Genomic DNA, 24749 nt, shown 5'->3' with positions numbered 1-24749 from the left:
CAGTTATATTTAGTTACTGCATTTAACTATTTGCGGACTTATAGTTGCTTTTGTCTAACATTTCGACACTTCTATATCTCCTTCCTTTCTCTCGTAGACTCGTGTCTTCCTTTAAACGTTTGACAAATGTTTTTAAATGATCTAAAATTGTTCAGTTGTCAAATTAGACAAATCAAACGGTTACAAAATTTCAAAGTTATTAACTATTTACTTAATTTAATTTAATCTGTATAATGCCTGTTTTTATACGTTGAATATTAATATTTCTGTGCGGCACGGTTTCATTTTTGGACTGACCAGTTCCACGAGCGGCGCTTCGCTTTTATAGAACGCAATGCCTACTTCTTGAAACGCAGTCAGGGCCGGAGCCAGTTCATTCGACTGACTCGCCACATTATAAATGTTTGCCGATGAAACAATGTGATATGCTAAAAAGATGAAAATATTGGAACTACTATGATCGCGGGAGTTCGCTTCTCGACAAACCTAATTTTTGTAGAAATAATACTACTAGACAATGTCAAGCTATGTACGACATGACTAATGGTTTATTTGGTTCAGACTATACTTATATGTTATAAAAGTTTATTATACAATATGTTTGATAAACCTCACTTAACCCCATAAACGTAGTAAAGTTTATTATTGCTTACTGTACAATACCAACTATAAATTTACAAACCTGCTATTAAAATATCTGGTAAATGTGCTTATAATTCGGATATTTTTTATTTTAAGTCAACATTGTACAGAAAGGTTTTGCAAGCATTAGAGTTAGAAGTACATGGGGTATTCAATTTTTAACAAATGCGTTTTTCTGAAACGCATATTTGGATGCATTCGACATCTGAAAAATTCGGCATGAAAAATACTACTATGCTAATTTAGCGAATTTGATATCCCAATAAACTTAGCAATAATGCGCATTTCATTTGGTCCACCCGGTATCCGCTACCACGTAATATTTTAGTTGAACTGAGGAGGCTTTTACTTGATGAAAATCCATTTATCAAAATAAATAAGAACTAAAAGTTCAGATTTTCACGAAATTATATATTATGACATGACAATTGTTTCGTGTTCGAAACAATTGTCATGTCAAAATATATAATTTCGTGAAAATCTGAACTTTTAGTTCTTATTTATTTTGATAAATGGATTTTCATCAAGTAAAAGCCTCTTCAGTTCAATTTTTGAAAGAAGCCGAAATTGGTTTCTTGGCTATTTGGTATTTTAAAATACTTCTACGTTGCCGAATATATTCCTAAAACATTTTTTTTTAACAAACCAACAATAGACGAACGAATACACGAGTATAGAAAACGGGATTTAGAACATTTGATAAAGGCACGGTGTTGTCGAAACAATTGCCATGTCAAAATATATAATTTCGTGAAAATCTGAACTTTTAGTTCTTATTTATTTTGAATATTTTAGTTTCTGTAATTGGAATTATTCAATTGAGCGGTGGTAAATAAATAAATAGATACTTATTACTTAGTGGAAAACTACTGTTATCAGTGAAAAACTAGAGTCATCAGATAGAGATGATCCAAGATTTGTAAGATAAGGCAATGAGGCTGAGACGTATAAATAATATATAATATAGGTATCAGGATAGGATCTTCAATACTCGAATAAGCAGAACAACAACCGAAATTTTGCCCCCTATCACAACCAACAACCAATATTGGTGAAATGGCAAACCTGCTATATTCGCATCAGCAGTCTAGAATAAAAAGCGGTTTTAAACTAAGCTTATGAATATTTTCAGCCGATTCGGATATCCACACGTATAATGGCGTTACCTGTATACAAACCGCAAACATAAATCCGGCGTTTTGGCGTGGTGTTTTCATGATCTTACTGTTTAATATTGTATATACCGTGTCGGTTGTAACAATAAAGACGGCAAAATACATAGATAAACCCACCGTTCGCATTCTGGACTAAGCTTTATTGCTCATTTTCTTTTGTTCTCCGCGGTTTGTATTCGTATACCTGGAGCAGAACATAACGAATGTAACAATGGAAACATTGCGACTGTAAGAAATCAAGTGAGCGGCATAAATGTTTTATATTACCGGCTCGGATTACGTACATGCACAAAATCGGGTTTTATTCTTTCGCATATCCGCATAGGGGTTGTTGCCGCGAATATAGCGTGAATTTAAATATAAATACGTTGTTGAGAATTGCATTAAAAATTATGATATAACCATTCTCGCCGCTAGCCGTAGAATTAATCTAGAAAGGAGAGAAGCCATCTTATATTTACATTACCGTCGCCCAGTACAATAAAAAAGCCGTGAAATTGTGATTTTAATCGGTTTTGACATTTTGTAGGCTGCGAATCAGAAGATCCATATTGTCGACTAGAGAAGAGAGAAAAATTGCCCCCGCCAATGAGGCCCAAAATAATCTGGTAGAGACAAGAAAGTTGCCGTATCAAAGCGAAAATGCAAACTTTTAATAATTCATTTAACTTTTCTCTAGAGTTCAATTTGTTAGTTGTGTAGCTTAGATTTTCGCCAGAGTTTACAGATAAAACTTTTATTGGGGCTTAACGGTTTTGGAGTTTCAAATTACTGTCTAGAATTTCGGTAGCAGTAGTGGCCACCCTTTCTTCAGAGGTCTACGCTCGTCAGAAATGGTTAATTCCTTTTTTAATAAATCGCATGATTTGATATATTATGATTTTTTAATAAATCTTGTGATATATGAATAGTAACGTAACTTTTAAAACTTTTGAAATTCTTTGTGACTCAAAAGCAGTGTTAGGTCAGTTTATTATACATTATATTCCCCTGAATTTGGCAAAATTATTTGTCATGCACCATTTTCACGTGTAATATAGTCAAATTATCACATAATTATCATAAACATATGTTGCAAATGGTGAAAGTATCTGTGAGTAATTAGAATATGTTTGATAAAATCTGTCAAATAAAGACAATACTTTAAGAAAGAGCAATAAAATCACGCAGTAGAAAACTTTCATAATAAACGAGTAAGTGCGTGAAGTGTGACATGACATCACAATTTACAAATTTCAAAATCAATGTTTTATATTTTCCAATCCGATCTGATCACAAATGGGTATTTTAGAGTAGTGAGTAGAAAAAATGTTTTGCATATATTTCGGTTTCGAACATATCAACTTTAAAAGTTACCACTCTCTATTCTGTGAGAGCAGCTTTTTTGCAAGGCGTTTGCCCGGTCGCTCAAAATTCGCTCATTCCTCTACACAATCTTTGCCCAAACTTTCTACCTGTAAATTTAAATTTTCTTTTCACAATCAATTCCGCTAATTTAGCGGATTCTCAAAACCGCTGGAATGCATAATGAATTCGATATAACGAAACTTCGCAATGAATCTTTAATCGACTTCGTGTTTGTTTAGCTGAATATTTCTGAATCCGGAATGTTCAGTTATACCTTAGCAATAATTACAGGACTATCGGGCTTGCAGTCATGTAAAACCGGACATTACTATGTAAACATCTTTAGAAGCCTTTTGTTTATTATACACGACGCATGCGGCGTGACGCAATAGTGTTCAATTTTGAGAAAAAGTTTTAATAACTAAAATATGCTTTTAAAAATATTATAGTTTTTCCCAATAAGCTATCAACGTCACACTAAAGTTCAAAAATAATTGAAGTCTGTTGTAAACATTTCTTTCAAAAATAGTAATATACCATATTATCTAATTAAATCAGATTAGATACAAAGTTATTGTTTTAGCAATGATTTACAAAGAGAATTAAAATAGTTGATATTGACAATATTTACAAGCGCAGACAAAATAGAATTGATACAGCTGTTCTGTCAGGTAAAGAGAAGGAGTGCAGAAAGATGCTGTGGAGAAACTAAAATCTTAGGAATCCATCAGTTTTCTTATCAACCAAGCGTCATTATTAACGATAAATATGGGATGAGTATTTGTTAGTATCTGGTATGTATTCTTACTGGACGTTTAAAATTTGTTCTGCTTATTCCTAACTGTGTGTGTGTAATCCCAACAAGTATGAGCGTCGAGTACGTTTGTGGTCAACGGAGTCTACAGCCTACTTGCCTATTGCTCACACCCCTACTAGTACCGTTTCTGCTGCCTAGTCTTTTGCTTGCCAGAATGGCTACTATGCGTTAAGATGAGGTTAAAGTAGCTAAGGTTTTACTAACCAAAACTAATATCTTTCAATTATCCATGATTCGAATTAGTCGGGATATTTTTTTTTGTTATGATAAGAATGAGTTACCTTGTCCATTTGTCCATTTCTTAGCAATCAAGTAAGACAGAGCTTTGCCCTGAAGCTTTGTGGATATGTATGTCGACTAATGGAAATTCCGACTTTTTTACTTTTACTTTTATATATATATATATATATATATATATATATATATATATATATATATATATATATATATATATATATATATATATATATATATATATATATATATATATATATATATATATATATATATATATATATATATTCACGTATTGATTCACGGATGGAAAAATGTGATGACACTATATTCCGGGATATCATCCATTCGCTTGTTGAACTCCGACTGGAATCCTGCAGACGTTTCGTCAAAATCTCACTTGGCGTCTTCGATGCTCGCGCTCCGAAAACACTTCGAACAGTCTTTTCGGAGCGCGAGCATTGAAGATGCCAAGTGAGATTTTGGCGAAACGTCTGCAGGATTCCAGTCGGAGTTCAACAAGCGAATGGATGATATCCCGGAATATAGTGTCATCACATTTTTCCATCCGTGAATCAATACGTGAAAAAAAAAAAATAAATAAATATATATATATATATATATATATAAATAAATAAATATATATGTATATATATATATATATATATATATATATATATATATATATATATATATATATATATATATATATATATATATATATATACAGGGTTTTTCACTTAAAACTCCGCACGCCAATAAGTCCAAAACGAAAAGAAATATTAAATTTATGTAAAAAGTAGTCAAAGTGTGGGGTCAAGTAGATATTTCCTAAAGTTTAAAAAATTCGACGCCTGCAAAGAGCTGGGCGTTGCGACGCGTCGAAAAATTATTCGATTGCAGAGACTTTGGAAATACGCGCATACAAAAGTACATATTATTTAAAAACTTTTTTGTTATTTACTCAAACTTATTTACTTTGCCCGTTTCTAAGTTATATCGATTTAAAGTAAACATTTCTTGATTAATAAAAAATGTGATTAACGCTTATTTTTACAAGTATGCCATGAATGTTAGTTACTATGACAACCATTGTTATCGCAGTTGTTTTAAGTGCAATTACAAACAATAGATTTCAACTATTTTAGTATGATTTTATTTATTATTTTTTATTGATTTAGTTCTGATAACATGATAAATAAATGAAAAAACAGTAAAATACCTACAAGTTAATAACCAAAATTATTATTGCAATTAACTACATAATAAGACATTTCAAAAATTTTGTTCAAAATTATGTCCATCTGCTCGAACACAACTATCAAAAACTTTTAACAGATGAGCTTGGGTCACTCGTAGGAGAGTGATAGCGGCACACGCTGCACAAATTTTGTTAATGAGATCAGCCATATCTTCGATAGGTTCTTCATAGATAACGTTTTTAGGTAGCACCAAAGAAAATAATCTGGTGGTGTAATGTCCGGGGACCTCGCCGGCCACCTTACCGGTCCATTAGTACCAAACCATCTGTTGGGATATTCTCGGTTCAAATACCTCGTTACTATTTGGATATTATGTGCAGGCGCTCCATCCTGCTGTAGCCACATATTCATTCTAGTGTCAAGAGGCACTTCTTCTAATAGTTCCGGAAGTGTAGTTTGAAGAAATCTTTACTTTAAATCGGTACAACTTAGAAACGGGTAAAGTAAATAAGTTTGAGTAAATAACAAAAAAGTTTTTAAATAATATGTACTTTTGTATGCGCGTATTTCCAAAGTCTCTGCAATCGAATTATTTTTCGACGCGTCGCGACGCCCAGCTCTTTGCAGGCGTCGAATTTTTTAAACTTTAGGAAATATCTACTTGACCCCACACTTTGACTACTTTTTACATAAATTAAATATTTCTTTTCGTTTTGGACTTATTGGCGTGCGGAGTTTTAAGTGAAAAACCCTGTATATATATATATATATATATATATATATATATATATATATATATATATATATATATATATATATATATATATAATATATATATATATATATATATATATATATATATATATATATATATATATATATATATATATATATATATATATATATATATATATATATATATATATATATATATATATATATATATATATAAGTAAAACTGTATAATTTAAATTAAATCAAATTAATTCAGTAAAACAGCAGTAATTTTTACGAACGCTCCATTTAATCAAAAAACCATCACAGAGCAAAGAAGTAAAACTAATCACCCTCTAGAGTTGTGCTTCGCTTGACTCACTTAATTACAATTATCCTCCTAGGGGTACCATACTTCACGAAATCATGCGGGAATTAAGAAAACTTCGATAGAGCTTCGGCTCGTCTCGAAAGCTCGAACAGAAAAAAGTAAATTGCATTGGTACAAGCGGGAGTGCAATTAAGGCAAACATGTACTGGGAAAATATTTCTCAATTCATTATGTAGGGAAAATAGTAATTTTAATCAAACTTCACTAATGCTGTAAACGGATACTTAAAGTCAAACCCACAAATGTTAGATAATAAAATTTAAATATTTCTACAGCTTTGGAGAACTATTTAAAGCAGTCTAATAAAACACATTTTATTACAATCCATTTATTTTATGCGACTTTTACGATTTACAAGTGAGCTCTTGGCGCTGGTTCTGCTAATTACCGAAAACAGATTCAAGTTAAAAGAGGTACAATAAAAGACGGGATAGAATGAAGCTGCAGGAAGAAGCGGAATATCGGATGTATCCACTTAAAATTAAGTGATTTACACTTTCGGAGGCCATTAGTTTGAAGTCGTGACTTGTATTATGCATATTCTTATTTAAAGCCCTTTTTAAATGTTCCGCGTTCCGTGTGAATTATCCTGTATCTTTTCGACTATAGATAGATAGATTTATTTAGCCATTTTTTACATAAAAGGTCTTTACAACAAATGGCGCGTCAGTAGTGTAAAAGAAAAAAGAAAGATTTACGCTGACAACTTGTGGTTGTGTATAAATAAATCGTATAAACAGAGTCTTAAGATGGAAAAATAGAAAAATTCCATCCCTGAAAGCAATATTACAAAATATACAATAGACATACACTATAAAAGTACAATACATAAATTACAAACTATAAAAACGATGGAATCTAAAATTTAACAGAAATCGTAAATATCGATATGTAGGTAAGATTCGTGTTTGGCTGAAAGGGTATATTCTGTAATTGAGTAAAAAGGATGCTCCAGAAGAAACAGTCTAACTCTTCTGGAAAATTTAGACTGTGATCAGTCTCTGATATGTTGAGGAAGAACATTGTACAAGTCGGTGCGAGGCTTATTCCTTGCCCAGGTCGTCAGTCTGGAATAGTATGGTACGATGAGGTCTGCCTGTCTGGTGTTGTGTTTAGGTCTGGCAGAATGTCTTTCAAAAGCGTATATATTTTCATGGACGTTGGTCAGTGCACGGTAAATGAACAGACTAAGAAGTGTCATGATTTTTAGCCTCTTGAAGATAGGGCGACAATGTGTCAGGTGTTGATCCGTGAATTGTGCGTATAGCTTTCTTTTGCATTCAGAAAGCTTTGGCTGCATGGACAGACCCGGTCCAGTTTAAGACTGCGTATGACATCAAGGAATTAAATAATCCAAAATAAGCCATCCTCAGCATGATCGGTGGGGCAAAGGATTTGATGATGCCTCAGCAGGTAAAGTCTAGTAGACAATCTGTTACAAAGGAGCTCGATATGTGATTCCCATGTCAACGATCTATCCAGTGTGACGTCCAATAGATTAATTGGGACTTGATTCAGATGACTGACTCTACTCATGCGCTGAGTTTTGCTGTGATTAAGAACAAGATTGTTGCAGTTGAACCAAGTCTCCGCGACTTCCTCTACGCGGACACAGATGAATGAAATTCTTTCCCCTTATAAGGAGGGGAGTATCGTCTGCGTAGAGCGTAACATGATGGGGGATGTTTAAGGGGAGATCATTAATGTATATAACGAAAAGTAAGGGCCTAGCGGAACACCATACCTGACGGGAAGTTCGTCGCTCCTAGTTCCGTTGATTTCGACCAACTGAGATCTAATGTTCAGGAAAGACTCATGCAATTCGAGCGGAGTGCCCCTCACACCATACCACTCCAATTTCCGATACAATACATTGTGATCATAGAGTCCAAAGCTTTAGTCAAGTCAAACAATGTGGCTCTTACCACCTTAGTGCCATCAAGACCAAGTGCCACCTCCTCGACAAAGTCCATGATAGTGGTAGTATAAAGTAAATGTAAATAAGATTTGTTTAAGAAATATAGTGCGTTAAAATAAACAGACCGTTAAGAGTGAAACTTAATTTTAAAAAGTATAAATATGTGTGTCTAATGTTTTGGAAGGAAAGTAATCCTTGCTGGACGTTTTCATATTTTCAACCTTCCAGCATCTTAGCCACTAACATACCTATACATGGCAGCTATTCTCCATAGTTTTCGTGGTTAGAAAGAACTTGAAATTCTGGATTTTTGGACTCTAGCACCATTCAAGATTTTGTTATATGTTAAAATATTTTGAATATCGTACCGCTTCCTGATGTGCTGGAAGCGAGTCCTGAGAACAGATTATGGTAGGTTATTCCCTATTTTCTTCTTAATTCTATCAAAAGACATCCAAACCCCAAAGATATTATATAATTAGCACTGATTTTGACATAATTGGAAATACATTTTTGTTTAGTTATGTCACACAGATTAGCCGATTTGTCATCATGAATAAATATGCCAGGAAGTCGTTATTTTGAATATTGATGTAATATTTTATAACACTGTGTTCTTTAACCATTTTTAACAGTTTGAGGTAGAATTGTGCCGAGTCGCTGTTTCGATGAATCGAGTCGACTCGAGTCAATTTATATGGTACTCGAACCATGACTCAATTCCCTGATTCGAGTCCAGTACTCGAATTCTCTGTTTAGTATTCGAATATGACTCGAGTTCGGGCGGACTAGAGAGTAACTCGAGTCTGGAAATTTGAGTCCAGGATTCGAGTCCAAAATTCGAGTCTGGAAATTCTAGCCCAGAGTGTTAAGCATTGACACAATAATAATGGGTAAATCAATATTTTTAATGAAAGATAATTATAAACATTAAATAAAAACAAAGGCAAAAGAATTCTAAGGAGATAATTAGAAAAACATAGAAAATAATTTAAAAAATTCTCAACTTAGAGTTTAGATAATATTCTATTAATTTGAGACAGCTTTAAACAATTCTTTTAATACTAGATATAGTAAGCATTATAATCAAATTTGTTTTTAACTGTACATTAAGTAGGCACACAAACTCAATAGCTTAGAATACAAAGTTTAGGTAGTAAGGTATCCATCTAAACTACCTAAACCGAACGCAGAATACACTCCAAAACTAAATGAATATGAAAAAAAAAATAGATATAAGAAAATGAAAGTTATTTGAAATGACTGTTCAGAAACAGTATTTGGTCAACCTTCTTGGGCTCCAATCTATTGCGGCGTTGGTTGCATAAAAGTCCAGCCTTAGAGAAAAGTCGTTCCGAAGGAACGGAAGTGGCTGGAATGCATAAATACTTTAAAGCAATTTTATAAAGGCCGCTGTTGGTGATTTTGCGAAGTTCCCAAAATGTAAGTGGATTGGCTTTTCTATCCAAATAGGGTAGCTCTACGTACTGTTTCACCTTGATGATTGCTGATGTGGTGGGGTTTTCTATGCTCGAAAATTCCAATACCTTTTTATCTAGATGCTCCCATAAATTCTCGCCAGTCCCCTCTGAAGTTATCTGCTGGGAATTTGAAGATGAAGTTGTACGTGTTTCGAGACGTGAGGTAGATGACAGTAGAGATCTATTAGGTACATGGAATTGAGCTTGATATTCCTGTGTTTCCAACATCATCAACTCGTCAATAACAAATTTTTGAGCATTATCTGCATTTTTCTCGACGCCAAAACCAGCTTTTTTAAATCTTGGATCCATGAATGTTGCTTCAGCAAGGGTTTTGTTGATCTCATGACCGCCAAATCTTCTATCGAAAACATCCAGTAATTTTATGTTTAACCTGCTGGCGACTTCGGAATTGGAACTGCAACTTCTTAGTGACGTTTGTACTCTGCGAATAAGAGGTATGATGCAGGATAACGTTGGATATTGCTCGTCAGATATAATACCCGTCATTTATTCCTCAGGTTTTAAAACACAAAGGCACTCGTGCACCTCGATCCATTCGTCAGCGTTAAGGTTATCCGGACAGCCAGGTAATGAAGAAATTGCAGCAGAAAGAGGTATCTTGACCTTATCCAGACGTTCGAGCATATAATACACTGAATTCCATCTTGTCAGGACATCTTGCTTTAGTTTTAAGGGTTCCAGCTGCATTTGTTCTTGAACCTGTTTTAATTTATATGCAGCATTATTGCTTCTTTTGAAATAGGCTACTATTGCTCGGCACTTTTCAATCAATTGAATTAATAGTTTGTTGTTTTTGATGGTATCCTGAACCACCAAGTTCAATGTATGAGCTACACAACAGTGGTGACATTTTTGCAGAATATCAATAACAGCTTCTTTTATATTAACCGCATTGTCAGTTGTGACGCAAATGATTCATTCGGTTTCCAATATATCTTTCATTTCTCGAGCTAAATTTTCTGACGTATGGGCATCCTTCACTTCCCTGGTGGATAACGTTAAAGTTTTAGACTTGCCATCGTAAATGAAATGAATTGTCAGGGTCATGTAGCTTTTGCTGCTCTCGGAGGTCCACAAGTCTGTTGTCAAAGCAATGTAATCTGTTACTTTAAGCATCTCTTGCGTAACCTTTCTTGCCAAAGAATATTGCTCCGGAATTAATTTTTCCGAAAGAATCTTTCGCGAAGGTAGATCATATTAGGGTTAAGCGCCCGAGTATACTCTTGAAAACCTGTATTCTCAACGACTTGAAGCGGCTGAAAATCAACACACACCATTCTCAATAATGCTTTATCCACATTTTTAAAGTTCAGAGCTTGCTTCGACGGAAACGTCATCTGAAGTTGCCGTTTACGTGGTGGTGGTGCTGGTGGTGTCTCACCGTCTGTCAACTGGGATAGATTGGAGTTCTTGTCCTCGTGGACTGGTGTTCCATCGCCAGAACCAGAAGATACACTTAATAAATCGGAATCACTTTCAGCAGAGGAGATAATTGAAGAATTGTCAATCTCAGTCGAGTAAATAATAGGATGAGATTTTTTTAGGTGCTTTAACAAATTAGTTGTGTTTTTGAAATCTTTAAACACAGAGTCACAGTTTTTGCACTTTATTTTATTGTCGTCCACTTTCTCAAAACACTTCCACACACCTGAGGTTTTTTTCGGCGCCATTCTATAGTAAATTAAATTACAGTCAAATCACAGTTATTATCAATAAACAATTAAATAAAGTCACTCTGAAATACTCAGTACTCACAAAAACTGCTAACACAAATCAAAGAAATCAAAATAAAAAGTTGCAGGTTCAAACTTGCCCGCCGCGCCACTTCATTGCTTAAGTAAACTAGTTACGAGTACGAAGGAGTTGACCGAACTCGAATACTAAACTCTCTAGTCAGTTGGACTCGCATGAATAGAATTGAGTCTGCGAGTACGAATCGATTCTCTCTGATTCGAGTCCGGCGTACTCGAATCAAATTAAAGTGGTATTCGAGTAGGCGAGTACAAAGCAGGAATCGAGTCTGACTCGAGTCAAACCGTACTCGGCACATCGCTGGTTTGAAGCATTTATGCTGCGGACAAAAGCACAAGAATGAGAATTTTATAATCGATTTCAATGAATGCAAAACTTGGTCAATGGTTAACGTTATTTTTAAAGTAGAAAAAGTTTTTTTTACATAATTACACTTTGGAGTGTAATATTCCGCGCTGTATGAGATTAATAAGTGTGTTTAGAGGCATTTCCGTAATAATAAGCGCATGCGCCAGTTATTTGATACGTCTTTTTTAACAAATAAAATGCACTGACATTCCAGATGGCGGCTGGCAGTTCGTGAATTTGACAGATTTCGCTTTTAAAATGACATTTTTCTAACGATATTCTTTCAAAATATCCCTACATGGCAACCAATTTTCGTCGGAAAAACAGGTTGCAGGTGTGCAAATTGTTGCATGAAAAATTTGGCCGATAGTGCAGGTTATGGTATGAAATATGTGCACATGCGAGGAACATCATCCCATCATGGGCAAAAAATATCATAATCGCCTGAAATTTCACAATTTTACCCTACTTTACGCTGTTATCTAGTGGCTTTATGCGTTGATAAGGCCGAAATAATGAATTACTTAGTACGAACACTGAACACTAACGTTTTTGCTTGATGGTTCTGAGTTTAGCTGAACAGTGGAGTCCAGCGATAGAGGGGTTTCATTTGATGACTTTCACTTCTTAATACATAAATTCACTGATCCTGTTGAAACAGTTATTATTTTTTTATTTGAATTATCCGGTTTGATAACATTTCGTAATTTTGCCTCTGTCGGAAGGCGGTTTAAATTCTTCTCAACAAGTTATAATTCTATCAAGAGCCACAAAGGGGGAACAGGGAAACTATCCGCTTAATCGCTTAAAATAAATTCGCAACTAGTTTGTGCAATGGTGTAACTTGGGCAGTGTCTTATTGACGTATGCGCGTTCCAATTACTTGCCTACCGTAAGTGCAAAGTTTACCTCGTAGTCATAAGCAATTTAAACGTGTTTACGGAGTTCGAAATGGAAGCTGCCCTTTATTGCCTTCACCAAAACGTTTTGTGTCAGTTTGGGTCCACCCCCGTCATTTTAATTATTGTACGTTTAGTAGATAAATAAAATTAATGATAACAAATTTTTGTGATTGTTATGTGATAGTCAATGGATTCAATCCTATCGCAATTACCTACTAAAGCATACTATAAAGACAGTTGTCCGGGATCGCAAGGGTCGAGTTTATTGGTGAGATAGAAAGAATTGTTCTGATTCTACTTATTATCTCTCCCTCTCTTTCCAAACTATAATTGGCTTGATTAAATTTATCTAAAATTTTTATTTTGAGGAACTTGATTGAGCGAGATCCATGCAAATATAAAGAAATATTTTTGATGGGTTTTTAGCTACTGGGCGGTAAAGTTCTGAGAAAGTAGTGTTTTGATCATAATATTAGACATTTTTAATGATAACGACAATACCAAAGCTGCATTTTTTCGAAAAAATATTTTTTAAAGCTTTTGTATTACATTAATAATAACAAATTTTTATGAGTGTTATGTGATAGTCAATGGATTCAATGCTATCGCAATTACCTATTAAAGAATACTATAAAGACAGTTTATAAATTGTCCGGGACCGCAAGGGTCGAGTTTGTTGGTGAGATAGAAAGAATTGTTCTGACTGTACTTATTCTCTCTCCCTCTAAAATATAATTGGCTTGATTAAATTTTTCTAAAATTTTTATTTTGAGTAACTTTATTGTGCAAGATCCATGCAAATATAAAGAAATATTTTTGGTGGTTTTCTAGCTACTGGGCGGTAAAGTTCTGAGAAAAAAGTATTTTTATCATAATATTAGACATTTTTAAAGATAACGACCATACCAATATAAAGGTGCATTTTTTCGTAAAAAATATTTTTTAAAGCTGCATGAGTTAAGGGTTTCGCACTGAAGGTTTTCATTCATTCATTTCATTGGGTCATCGGAAACTTAAACCTACTTTCGAATTTGGAGTAAATTTGTTTTCCGTGCAACACGTTTTCGGTTAAAAAAATTACTTACATTCAAAACACTGGTGTTTATTTATGTATTACTGTTATATATACTGTGGTGTTTAGTTATATATTACTGGTCGAAACAATTTCCTATAAAATTTTAAATTGATATATTTTGTGTACTTTAATTAAACTTTCAGTTTAACGTTACTTATTCTAATTAGTTATTTGATTAACAAAAATATTGATAGTAAATGGAAAATATTTGTTAGAATAAAATAGAAAGTAAATACGTCTTCATTCGTCAAAGTTTAGTGTTACGTTTATGACGATTTTGATCAAATATCAAATGTGATTCAACCGCTAAATAATTAATACTAATAAATTGTAGTCCGGATGTCACGCGAACAAACGATTTTTAACTGTTTCTATTGCGAACACGCGACCACATTTTTGTGCTACAAATAGCAAACAAATAATTTCATTGAAATATAACGCATTAACATTACAGCGAAAATGATTTATCAATGTTTTGTCGGGTAATTTGATTATTGTTGTTACGATTTTTGTAATTTTGGTTGGTTTAATTTATTCCGCGATCGGCAAGAGGTTGAGCGATTTGATGAATAGTATGGACTGTTTTATTATTTCAGATCTTGGTTCAACGCTGGGTTTGTAAATGGGTGTCTTAATTATCATTTTTTGGCAAATTTTTTGTCAGTTTCCCTGTTACCAAAATTTCTCCATATTTATTCAATATATTTTTTTTAAATATGTCAGACGATGAGGCCTGACCTCTTGTTTTTTGAACCATGGAAAATATGATTCCAAATCTAAGTGGAGTGGCGTATCAAATGACGCCATTTTTTGAATGAAATATCGCCAGAAAGATAACTTTATTATTTTAAAATATAAAGGTGTGATTTTGTTAGATATTTCGAGGCATCAATTTTTAAAATAAATTTGGTAATTACGAATTCCATCCTTCATTGATTTACCTAAATTACTTTAAATGGTAATAGTTTATAAATAAAAATTTTGTGACTTCAGAACGACATAAACAAGTAGAAAAAAAGGTTTTTAGAGAGGGAGAGTGTCCTAGACATTTTAAAATACCACTAACCAAATCTTTATTCAAAGGCGAAAATTAAAACCTGAAACAATATTCATAATGTTTTATAATTTAGACATTAGGAAAACATTTTATTAAAAGATAATTCGTAATAAAATCGCGAGTTTCTTGGAAATGTACAAATATCTCTCAAGAAACCAGTTTTGATCCAAAAGAAACAAAAATGTACAGGGTATCATTATAAATTTCACAGAAAGAATCTATCTAAGAGTAAGCTATCAGTGTATAGATTCGTAGATATCGCAAAGGCCTTCTGGCACTGCTGAACATACAGAAATCTTGAATGTGTTGGGGGATTCTGGGACAACCACTATACTGTAGAACTAATGACGAACTCTTGCGAATAGGAAACAGCATGTGCATTAAGGCCATCGGAAACTATAAAATATTAATATAAATCTTCACCGGTTTTGATTGCATAATGGTAATAAGAACCATTTAGCTACCTTTACTGCATCCAAAGTTTTCTGTCGATATAATCTATTTAATGAGATTGTAATTGGTGGCGCGCCGAGCAGTTTATGATGAACGACGGACACTCTAAAAACACGTTTTGTTACTGATAATTTCGTATCATCAGGCTCACGTATGAATAAGATGCCTTGCATATCTAGAAAGGAAATATATAATTTAGTATTCGTGAAGCTAGTTAACAAGCGCATAAAAATATTAAAAATTCCAACTGAAATACAAAGGTCAATATTATCTGGATTTCGGAGATTTTAGGAACTTTTCTTAGGTTCACTCCAGTACGCAGAAGATTTATGCGACTGCATGGACACTATTAAATTGGACTTATTCTATTCCTGTGTTTATGCTTTATGCCTGGGTTTGTAGTTGCATGAAACTCTTTGCAGTTCTAATATATTGTGAATAAATTCTTCAAATTTTTGTTGTCGGTTAAGTAAATTGTCAACCAGATCGTAGAAATAAAGAAGAAAAAACCTACCGCTAATGCAGACCCTAGAGTCATAGGTTGGAACGGCCCAATCGTTAATACCAGAGGCCGCTGACATCGAATTATGACGGTTAATAATAATTTTTGAATATATTTGTTTTGATCATACCATGGACTTTCGTACAGGGCGTCCGTAAGCATAATGCTCTAAAAAAAATCTTCCATAATGGAATATATGGCGATATTAACTTACCTGTATTATCACTTCATTGGAAATAAGCCCCATAGTGAACACTTGAACTACCAGCAAACAAAGGTAGAATGCAGGCCTAAACATCAAATTATTGTGTTCTTCCTAAAAAAGATGTACCGTGCGTTCAATTTATCATGACACAATTTAATAGGCTGCAATTTTTTTGTTTTTAGAGATATCGAGGTAAACAAAAAATCAGAATGTAAGGTTAGTAGTCAAGTTTTTTTTGCCGAGTGACGTATAAAACAAAATACTATCAATTTTCTGAGATATAAGCTTACGTCATATATTTTTTTAAATGTAACACCTTTTATATTATGTATGTGTTTTTCTGACGAATCGGCAAAAATAGGAAATTTTTATCTAATTTTAAAGAGTGCTTTGATTGACTGCAACAACAATAAAAAACAAAAAATGACAAGACACACTAAAGTAAAAAATACTGCTGTATGTGACCACCATTTTCCCGAACACATTTCTCATACACTTTAATTGTATGATGTGTTGCATTTAGTAACGTTTCCGGATGTCTCTTAACTGATTGATTGCCTCTGAAATCCTTTGCCGAAGGTCCACGACATTACAAGGAGTTCTGTGCACGTGATTTTTTATGTGTCTCCAAAAGAAAAAATCCATTAAAGTTAAATCGGGATGTTGACTGGCCAATCCATAGTTCCGCTGGTCCCTATCCAACGTCTGGGATATTCCTTGTTATGACAATTTTTAACTTGCACAACATTGTGAGGAGTGGCAGGAGGGTAAATCTTCTATATATTGTTCTATTTGGTGCTCTAAAAGTTGCAATGATCTCCAGTTAACTGGCCCAAAATAAGCCCACCTATGACACCATACGATACATTAATTGATTGGTACCTCTAAGTTTTTGTTTCGTGCATTTGTCTAGGATTATTTGAAGACCAATATCGTGTATTTTGTCTATTCCAACCCTTTCCTGTAGTGAACGAATTTTCATCAGTTCATAACATGTTTTTCAAAAAATTGTTATTCTCATTATGTCTATTTAAAAAATCCAAACAAAACTGCATCCTCCTTTGACATTGTTCTGCACTTAATTTTACGAAATTTCAAAACTGAGTGGACTGATCTCCGCAAAATACCTGTCTCTTTATATACTCTAGAGGAAACTGGATATCGAATCCCAATATGTTTGCCTTATTTTCTTCATTTAAAAGATTATGATTCCGCCATATCCTTTCAGAATTTAATATTTTACCGTTTTCTGCAAATTTCTTTGCAAGCCTTGGCAATATCAGTTTTGAAGCAGCTCGGCGCTCTGGATAAAGTCTAATATACTGACGACGAACTGTGGTTGCACTTTTATTATTCAGAAAGTATACTTAAAGCATATCACTCCTTTCACGGATCCTAAATTAGCGAAAAAGCATTTTAACAATAATGACTTGGACAATAATTCAACCATCAACATTGTTTACTAGCATGTCAAACAGAAACATATTTTTTATATGTCGGTCAGGGCATTCTTTGAAACTATATAAAAATGTCCAATTTTTGCCGATTTGTCAAAAACAAGTGGACTTAAATGTAAAATGTGTTACATCATTGTAATCGAAATAAGGCATTCTAGTAGATACATACATAATATACAGAGTGTTCTATTTAAAAAAATATGATATTTGTATGTCAGAAAATTGATAATGTTTTTATACGTCACACACATATATGAAAAAAACTTGGCTATTAACCATACATTTTTTTTGTTTACCTTGATATCTCTAAAAACAAAAAAGTTACAGCCACTTAAAATGTTATCAACATAAATTGAATGCACGGTACGTGGTGTTTTACAACACTGTATCGGATGTGTAATGGATTTGCTTTTGCTTTCGTCTTAGACGAAAAGATGAGATTTCCGATGATAGAGGGCACCAAAATTAAAATTATTATTTGAGGTGTATTTCGTTTCTTTGACAAACCAAAGCCATGGTATTTCAAGTGGGTTAAGTTTGTGATATATAATATTCATTTATTTTCGGCACGGTTAAGACTGTTTCAAACCGCCATTTTAATAAATGCATATATTTTGTCAGAAATCTGAGATTGAGATGAAATTAAAAAAAACATGTTCACAAGTCATATTTTCTTAAATTGGATCAGAACCTGGTTGCCCAAAATGGACTGTCCAAATTAGGCGACCATTGAAGATTATGTTATTAGTTTTCTATATATCGTTTGGCACTGTTAAACTAAATGAAACCAAAACCATTATTTCAATTTTCTACAATTTTCTACGCAGAAAATATCGGTGTCCAATTTGGGGTACCAACTCTACTCCTTGTTTTCTTTTTTGCAGAATGCCTTCTATTGAAAAGAAAAATAAGTATGGCCAGTGGATTCAGGCTGATATGGCTAAAGTATTAGAAGCCTATAAAGGCAATAATAATTATGACTTAAACGGACTTTGTCGAATGTATAGCATACCGAAGGTAACTTTCAAAAAGCACTTAGAAAATAAAAATAAACCGACTAATGGCAATCGGAAATGTTTTAGGCTAGCTACACTTTTCTTTTAAACAGATTTTTTATCTTGAAAGGTGTGACGCTAAAAAAAACGCAAAGTTGCTTTTAAAATAGCGGATAAAAACATGCAGAAACAACCAGAATCAATTTGTCTCGCCAGATGCAAAGCTTTTAATTTGGAAAATGTAGAAAGTTTCTTCGATCTTCTTGAAAAAATAATAAATAAATAAAAATAAATAAATGGTGATAATAATTTCGACTCAATAAATATATTTAACGTAGACCAATCGAGATTCTGCACAGTGACAAAGCAATGTTAGATCATAGCTTTGCAGTTAAGAACGGTGTGTCAATACGACTGTGGTTGTGCGAGTGCTATAGGACAATTTGTGGAGCCGATGATAATTTTTGAGGGCAAAAGAATGAATCATGACTTAGGCATTGGAGCTCCACCCCGATGTTAAATACAAATATCCGATACAGGACACATTAATGACAAGCTGTTTGTGGAGTGGTTGGGAACATTCATTCATGCTGTGAAACCTACCAAAGAAAACAAAGTTTTGTTAGTTATTGATGGCAACACCACACATTCAAACAATGTTGAGCCGATTGAGCTGGCACGTAATAATACTGTCATCATGTTACAATAGGGCATACAACCCACAGACTACAACCTCTATATTTAGCGGTTTTTAAACCACTGCAGCTTTATTGCAACGTAGCAATTGAGAAATGGCTTAGAACTAATCCTGGTCTTACCGTGTCTCAATATCAAGAAGCATATCCTCGAGCGGCCATAACTATTAATGGCTTCCCAAAAAGCGAAATATCGTTAGTCGATAGAAATGAAAAGTAGACAAGCAGATGAAAATTTGACAATATTCCGTTAATCGAGTTTCTTAAAGACAGGACTTCAAAAGAAAATATGATATTAGAATCAGAACCCCATTCACCCCAAGAAGCAGTTTCAGAAACAGAAACATTAACGTCCAAATGTGGATTCCACTAATCGTCAATAATATTGAAGAAATTCTAGATTCCCACAAATTGATGAGGACAAAATTAAACCGACTCGTACTCGACAGGCTGCTGTTATCACAACTACTCGACCATCGAAAAAAAAAATTAACGCCAGCTAGTGGTATTACAAGTTTTGTTCTGAAGCAGTCGTGAATCATGTGCGAATATGCAATCAAAAAACAAATTTATATGTGAATGTGATATATGCCTAACTAAATACTTTTTACTTTTCGAATTTTTCTTTAATAAAATACGTTTTTAAAATGTCTACCAGATGTATTTTTCTTCGTTATTTGCTTATTTTGGAGAGGTTCAATATAAAAGCACGGTGGTCCACTTTATGATACCGGTTCCCTATATTGTACTTGCACTTGCAAAAGTTTCAAATTTTTAATGTACGCTAAAATTACCCAGTCAAAGAAAAGCATATAAATTACAGTAGCTGTGTAACATATCAAGGTATATCAATATGCAAATAAAATTTTATAATATTGTTGCTTTCAGACCCTAGAATCGTAAAAGTAAAAACCGGTCCAATAGTCCTTAGTCGGCCTAAACCAAATTTATGTATCTCCGTAATTATCAACTTATGGTACTGGCACGAAATAAAGCAAATGAATCTCTTTTCACTTCCATATATGGATACGGTTATATTATAAATAGATCTTTTACCTGCACCTTTTGAAATACCTCACTATCAAAACTTTTTATGCGTAAAGTTTGGGTCGTGTGCAAAAAGCAAACCATTTTATCATGTCTACGTTTTTCTGGTCTACTTTGGAATACCAGAAAGAATTCATAAAACTATTGGGTGAAACAGAAAACTGCTGTCCACGAGGAAAGTATTGAGCTATCCAAACGAAAGTGCGCCTGATGATGTGAGGAATAAGTAGCGTATAGCAGGAAGTAGGTCTAAGCGCTAATCGCACTGCTTTAATTACAGATACAGATTGTCTTAGAAATTACATTACCATTATAACTTCAACCGACACTGCCGCCACGCTCATCGAATTTAAGATGTACTCCAACAATATCGGATATTTTACTGAATCGTTTAAATTTTTGACATATCTGAAACAAGGAGGTACCTGTAGTACAAGCTATTTAAATAATTAGTCAATGGAATTAATTAAATTGTACTTACCTAATGACGCTGCAATGATCTGACACGAGACATTTTAGGTTCATCGGTATATCATCATTGTACACAGCATATTTTCTAAACATGATCTGCAGCTTTTTGAGGACAGACGATGCGAATACTATGCAGGTAAATATTATTATTTTGGTCGAAATTATAATGAAAGTATTCAGGATTATGGTAATTTCGTTAGCTATGAATAACGTGTTTGCATGTTTGTCTTTGTTTATTTTATAATAATACAATTCCACTAGTAGTGGTCTTTCCAAAGTTTGGTTGTTCTTTTTATTCAACTTCGCCACACTCACATTATTCTTGTAATTCTCTAAGAGGAAAAATGAGCCGGTACATAGTGTCAATATCGAGAAGGAGTAGCTGACATGGTTGCTGTATCGGATTTCATTTAAATGAGAGTCGGAAACTTCCTTATCTTCACTTTCGAGCATTGACCGTTCTAGTATTGTCATGTGCGATAATATCTTGTCAAATTTAGCACTTTGAGTGACTAGCATAATATAATGCGCCGTTAAAAGGCTAATTAGGTGGGACAATTGTCTAAAAGTCTCGGTGTTTGAATTCGATGAATTGTTTGCGATTGTTATTATAAATTGAATAAAAATAGAAACCACCACTACTGTGAAATAAAACTTAATGGCCATCGAATAAAATAAATATATGCTTCTAATAACATAGTTTTGCTTTGAGTCCTCAAACTTCCAAAATCCTACGCAACTTAATAAGTATTTTGAAATTCGTAAAATGTTCCCCTTAGGCTTTGGCATTATTGTTGTAGTGATCCCTAGAACAAATCGTTATCATTTTAATTTCTTTTCACATTTTTCGAGCTATATATCTACATCAAAAAATTAGAAAGATGTATAATTTCAAAAGACAATGATGAAGTACAAAGATTTTCGGTCAAATGGACGTAGAATAGAAGACCATTTTAGTAAAACTAGTAAGTTAATAAACCTTGTTCATTGGAAGAGTTGGATATCGAAAATTATTATCACTATAAATCTTGACTAAGTACAAAAAGCGATAATAACACAATCATTGTATTGCTCAGAAAAAATATATTTTTTCTCTTTTCTGTAATTGGACAAAAAGCAGGTGCTTACTGTTAATTGGCCACATATTTTTTTAATTTGAAAGCAAGAGTAAATGTCAAAGTATTATCGGTACTCCTGAATTATTACAGTCTGATGCAAGTAATTAAATTACAAGATCAGATTACAGCAATTATATTTAATAGTTTTAATTTATTTTCCGTAACAAAATTGATCAAAATACTGTCATATTGTACTGTTAAATTTGATATAAAAAAAGTCAAGTGTTTCCAGCGCATGGTGTGATGATGCAATGCAATTTTCTTGGAAATGGATTATTTTGTTGTGTTATTACAAGAGAGAGTTTTAAACTCTATAATTTTTAATTGTGAGATTTTAAAATAATAAGAAAAAGTTTTGCGACATTTTCTTAAGGTAAAGCCTTTTGGCATTAAATGTTTTACGCTGAATTTGGTCTAAAAATACAAAAGAACGTTGGTAACTGTACTTAATTCAAAATTGATCTCAAAACTCAAAACTAGAAAAAACTGTTTGGGGAAAATAAAAACAAAATCAAACAATAATTTATCAACCGCTTGCAAAAAAAAACGAAAAAACACGTTATTCGCCTAGATCGAAAAACAAAATTACAACATTTAACAGTTTCTCAGCCTCCAACCTTATTGATTTTTTTTTTAAATAAACTTTTTTAAAACTATATAAGTTGCCTATATGATCCCCAAAATTGTTTCTCTTATTTCCCTTTTTTCCATTTTGTTAAATCCAACAAAAATTTAAATTTCACATTTAAATACATTTATATATTTTTTTGTTACTCGTACCTACTTTTAGTTCAATTAATAAAATGGTTGCCAGTTTATTAAAGCTTTTTACAAGTGGGTACCTAAAACTAATAACATTTCACACAAATTCGATAATTAATTACCTTAATATATTCTCTCGCTCTCCTGTTAAAACGATCGTCTGCTTTGTTCTGAGCTTTCAAGTTAAATAAAAACTTTCCCATCAGAATTCGAAGTTAAATATTGATGGGCGTAGTTGCGAGTTTTCTTTGAAAACAACGTGTGTTTTATTATAAACGCCGCCTTATAATTATGGAAATAACAGACCGTAATAGTAGTTTAAAGCAGGATTTATAAAGACAGATGTTGAAATAAAACCGGCGGCGCACGCATTGTGATTACGATGTGAAAATTAATTTTTAGTGTAACGTACAATTGGGTTGTTGGCAGCTAGTCTTGGTCTTCCTATATAGGGTTCCAACTAGTAGTATCAGGTAAATGAGTTCCGTTGGTAACAATTTTCGACCAAAAATATTTATAAGCAAGCATAATGTCCATAATAATTGAGTGGTGGATAATGAAACCCATGTGGAACTGAAACCAATGTTCGTTTAATCTGTAGATTTTTTTTCTACATTCTACATCTTCATAATAATGTAACTTATATTAATAGCCATTTATATGAAGTGTGTATGTGTTATTTATTAGTCAGTGCTGACAAGAAAAACGCAAGTGGTGACATTTACACAGAAAAGATTACCGCAAAAATGCCAATGGCTTGCCATTTTTTCCTCATAAATATACGCTACAAACGAACACCGGTGCTACTGGTGGCAAACCTGAAAATGTCTTTTCACATAGAAGACACCAGAATGCAGAATGCAGTTACCAAATTTCTCGAAGCATCGTTTCATAATATAAAACAAAGATTTTTTTTCAGAAATCTTCAACGTTTAGGAATTGCGTTAATATAAAGATTTTTATTTAATGGCTGAAGAATTATCTTTATGACACCATTAAAGAACATCCTGTAAAATCTGGCCGTGCATTATCCTATTTACAATTTATTTTGTCTTTCATTCCTTTGAATGTTTCGGATTTTTATTAGAATTAGCATTTTTAGTTTGAATTTTAGATTTATTGAGTTAGGCATTGAAATAACTACGTTAATAAAAGGACCAAAAATAATCTTTGATTTACACACACACACACACACATACTTCTTCTAGTGATTACTTCAATAAATAATTCAATAAATATTCGTACGGCTATTACTGCAGCTGTGCTTTTCGATGCATAGCTCACTACTGTTGATTTGTTATTATCAATATTCAGTTTGATTAAATATTATTTATAATACAACGTTCGTCGTTTAATGTTAATATGTTATTTTCACGAATAAGAGTATTACGTGAAAACTACTTCAAAAAATGATTTAATTTTTTACTGTTTAGAAAGTATAAAATTAAATGAAAAATGAAATGCACGTCTCCGAAATGTTATATTCACTAAAACGTAATTTTCGTAAAATTCTCTAACCAAAAATGTGATTAGGAAATCAAAAACTTACTTCCCGTATAATCGTGAAATACATAAAAAATAACTATATTGAGTATTGTGAGATACCAGGCGAACAACGGTTAGATTCAAATTAAGACTCCAAAAACTACTATTTTGTTTTAATTTATCCAATTCTCGTTCGGGGAGCACTTTGTAAGTACTTCCAACAAATAAAACCCTTTTAACGCTATAGGATTCTTTTTACAGTAAACTGTGTTGTTCTCACTAAAACGTTGTTTGAAATATTCGAATAATTTCGAATCACAGATTATTGAATTCAATTTGTTTTGTTTTAATTGAAGAAAACAATTTTTTGGAGTTCAACAAATCGCACAAAATTATCCAAATATATTTTAATTTTGTAATAAATATACAAACATTCTAAACCAAGCAAAATAATTTTTTGTGCATGTCATGGGGTGTAAA

At 33.0% G+C, this 24749-nt stretch overlaps 2 protein-coding genes across 5 annotated transcripts in view; one reads left to right on the top strand and one right to left on the bottom strand.

Moving 5' to 3' along the window:
• LOC132697070 (neuroligin-4, Y-linked-like) overlaps positions 1 to 24749 on the top strand; it is a 489753-nt gene that overhangs the window by 53211 nt on the left and 411793 nt on the right. The window lies entirely within an intron of this gene.
• Positions 14615 to 23016, bottom strand: LOC132697277 (odorant receptor Or2-like). Of its 3 annotated transcripts, none has more exons than XM_060662635.1 (7): positions 22907 to 23016; positions 20915 to 21710; positions 20742 to 20841; positions 16249 to 16350; positions 16047 to 16202; positions 15533 to 15707; positions 14615 to 15475 (listed from the first exon to the last, which is right to left on the bottom strand). In XM_060662635.1, exons 2-6 carry the CDS (start codon positions 21691 to 21693, stop codon positions 15654 to 15656), a joined length of 1191 nt encoding a protein of 396 aa, XP_060518618.1. In that variant the 5' UTR covers positions 21694 to 21710; positions 22907 to 23016; the 3' UTR covers positions 14615 to 15475; positions 15533 to 15653. The 3 variants fall into 3 exon arrangements, with proteins under 3 accessions (XP_060518618.1, XP_060518617.1, XP_060518619.1); XM_060662634.1 differs by having other exon boundaries at positions 14617 to 15475; positions 15544 to 15707; XM_060662636.1 differs by having other exon boundaries at positions 14617 to 15475; positions 15544 to 15707; positions 20915 to 21032; positions 22907 to 23002.

The sequence above is a fragment of the Cylas formicarius genome, unplaced genomic scaffold (genome assembly GCF_029955315.1).
Source record: "Cylas formicarius isolate icCylForm1 unplaced genomic scaffold, icCylForm1.1 PGA_scaffold_1__22_contigs__length_36826433, whole genome shotgun sequence".
Taxonomy (NCBI): Eukaryota; Metazoa; Arthropoda; class Insecta; order Coleoptera; family Brentidae; genus Cylas; species Cylas formicarius.
This window is presented reverse-complemented; position numbering and strand designations above follow the sequence as displayed.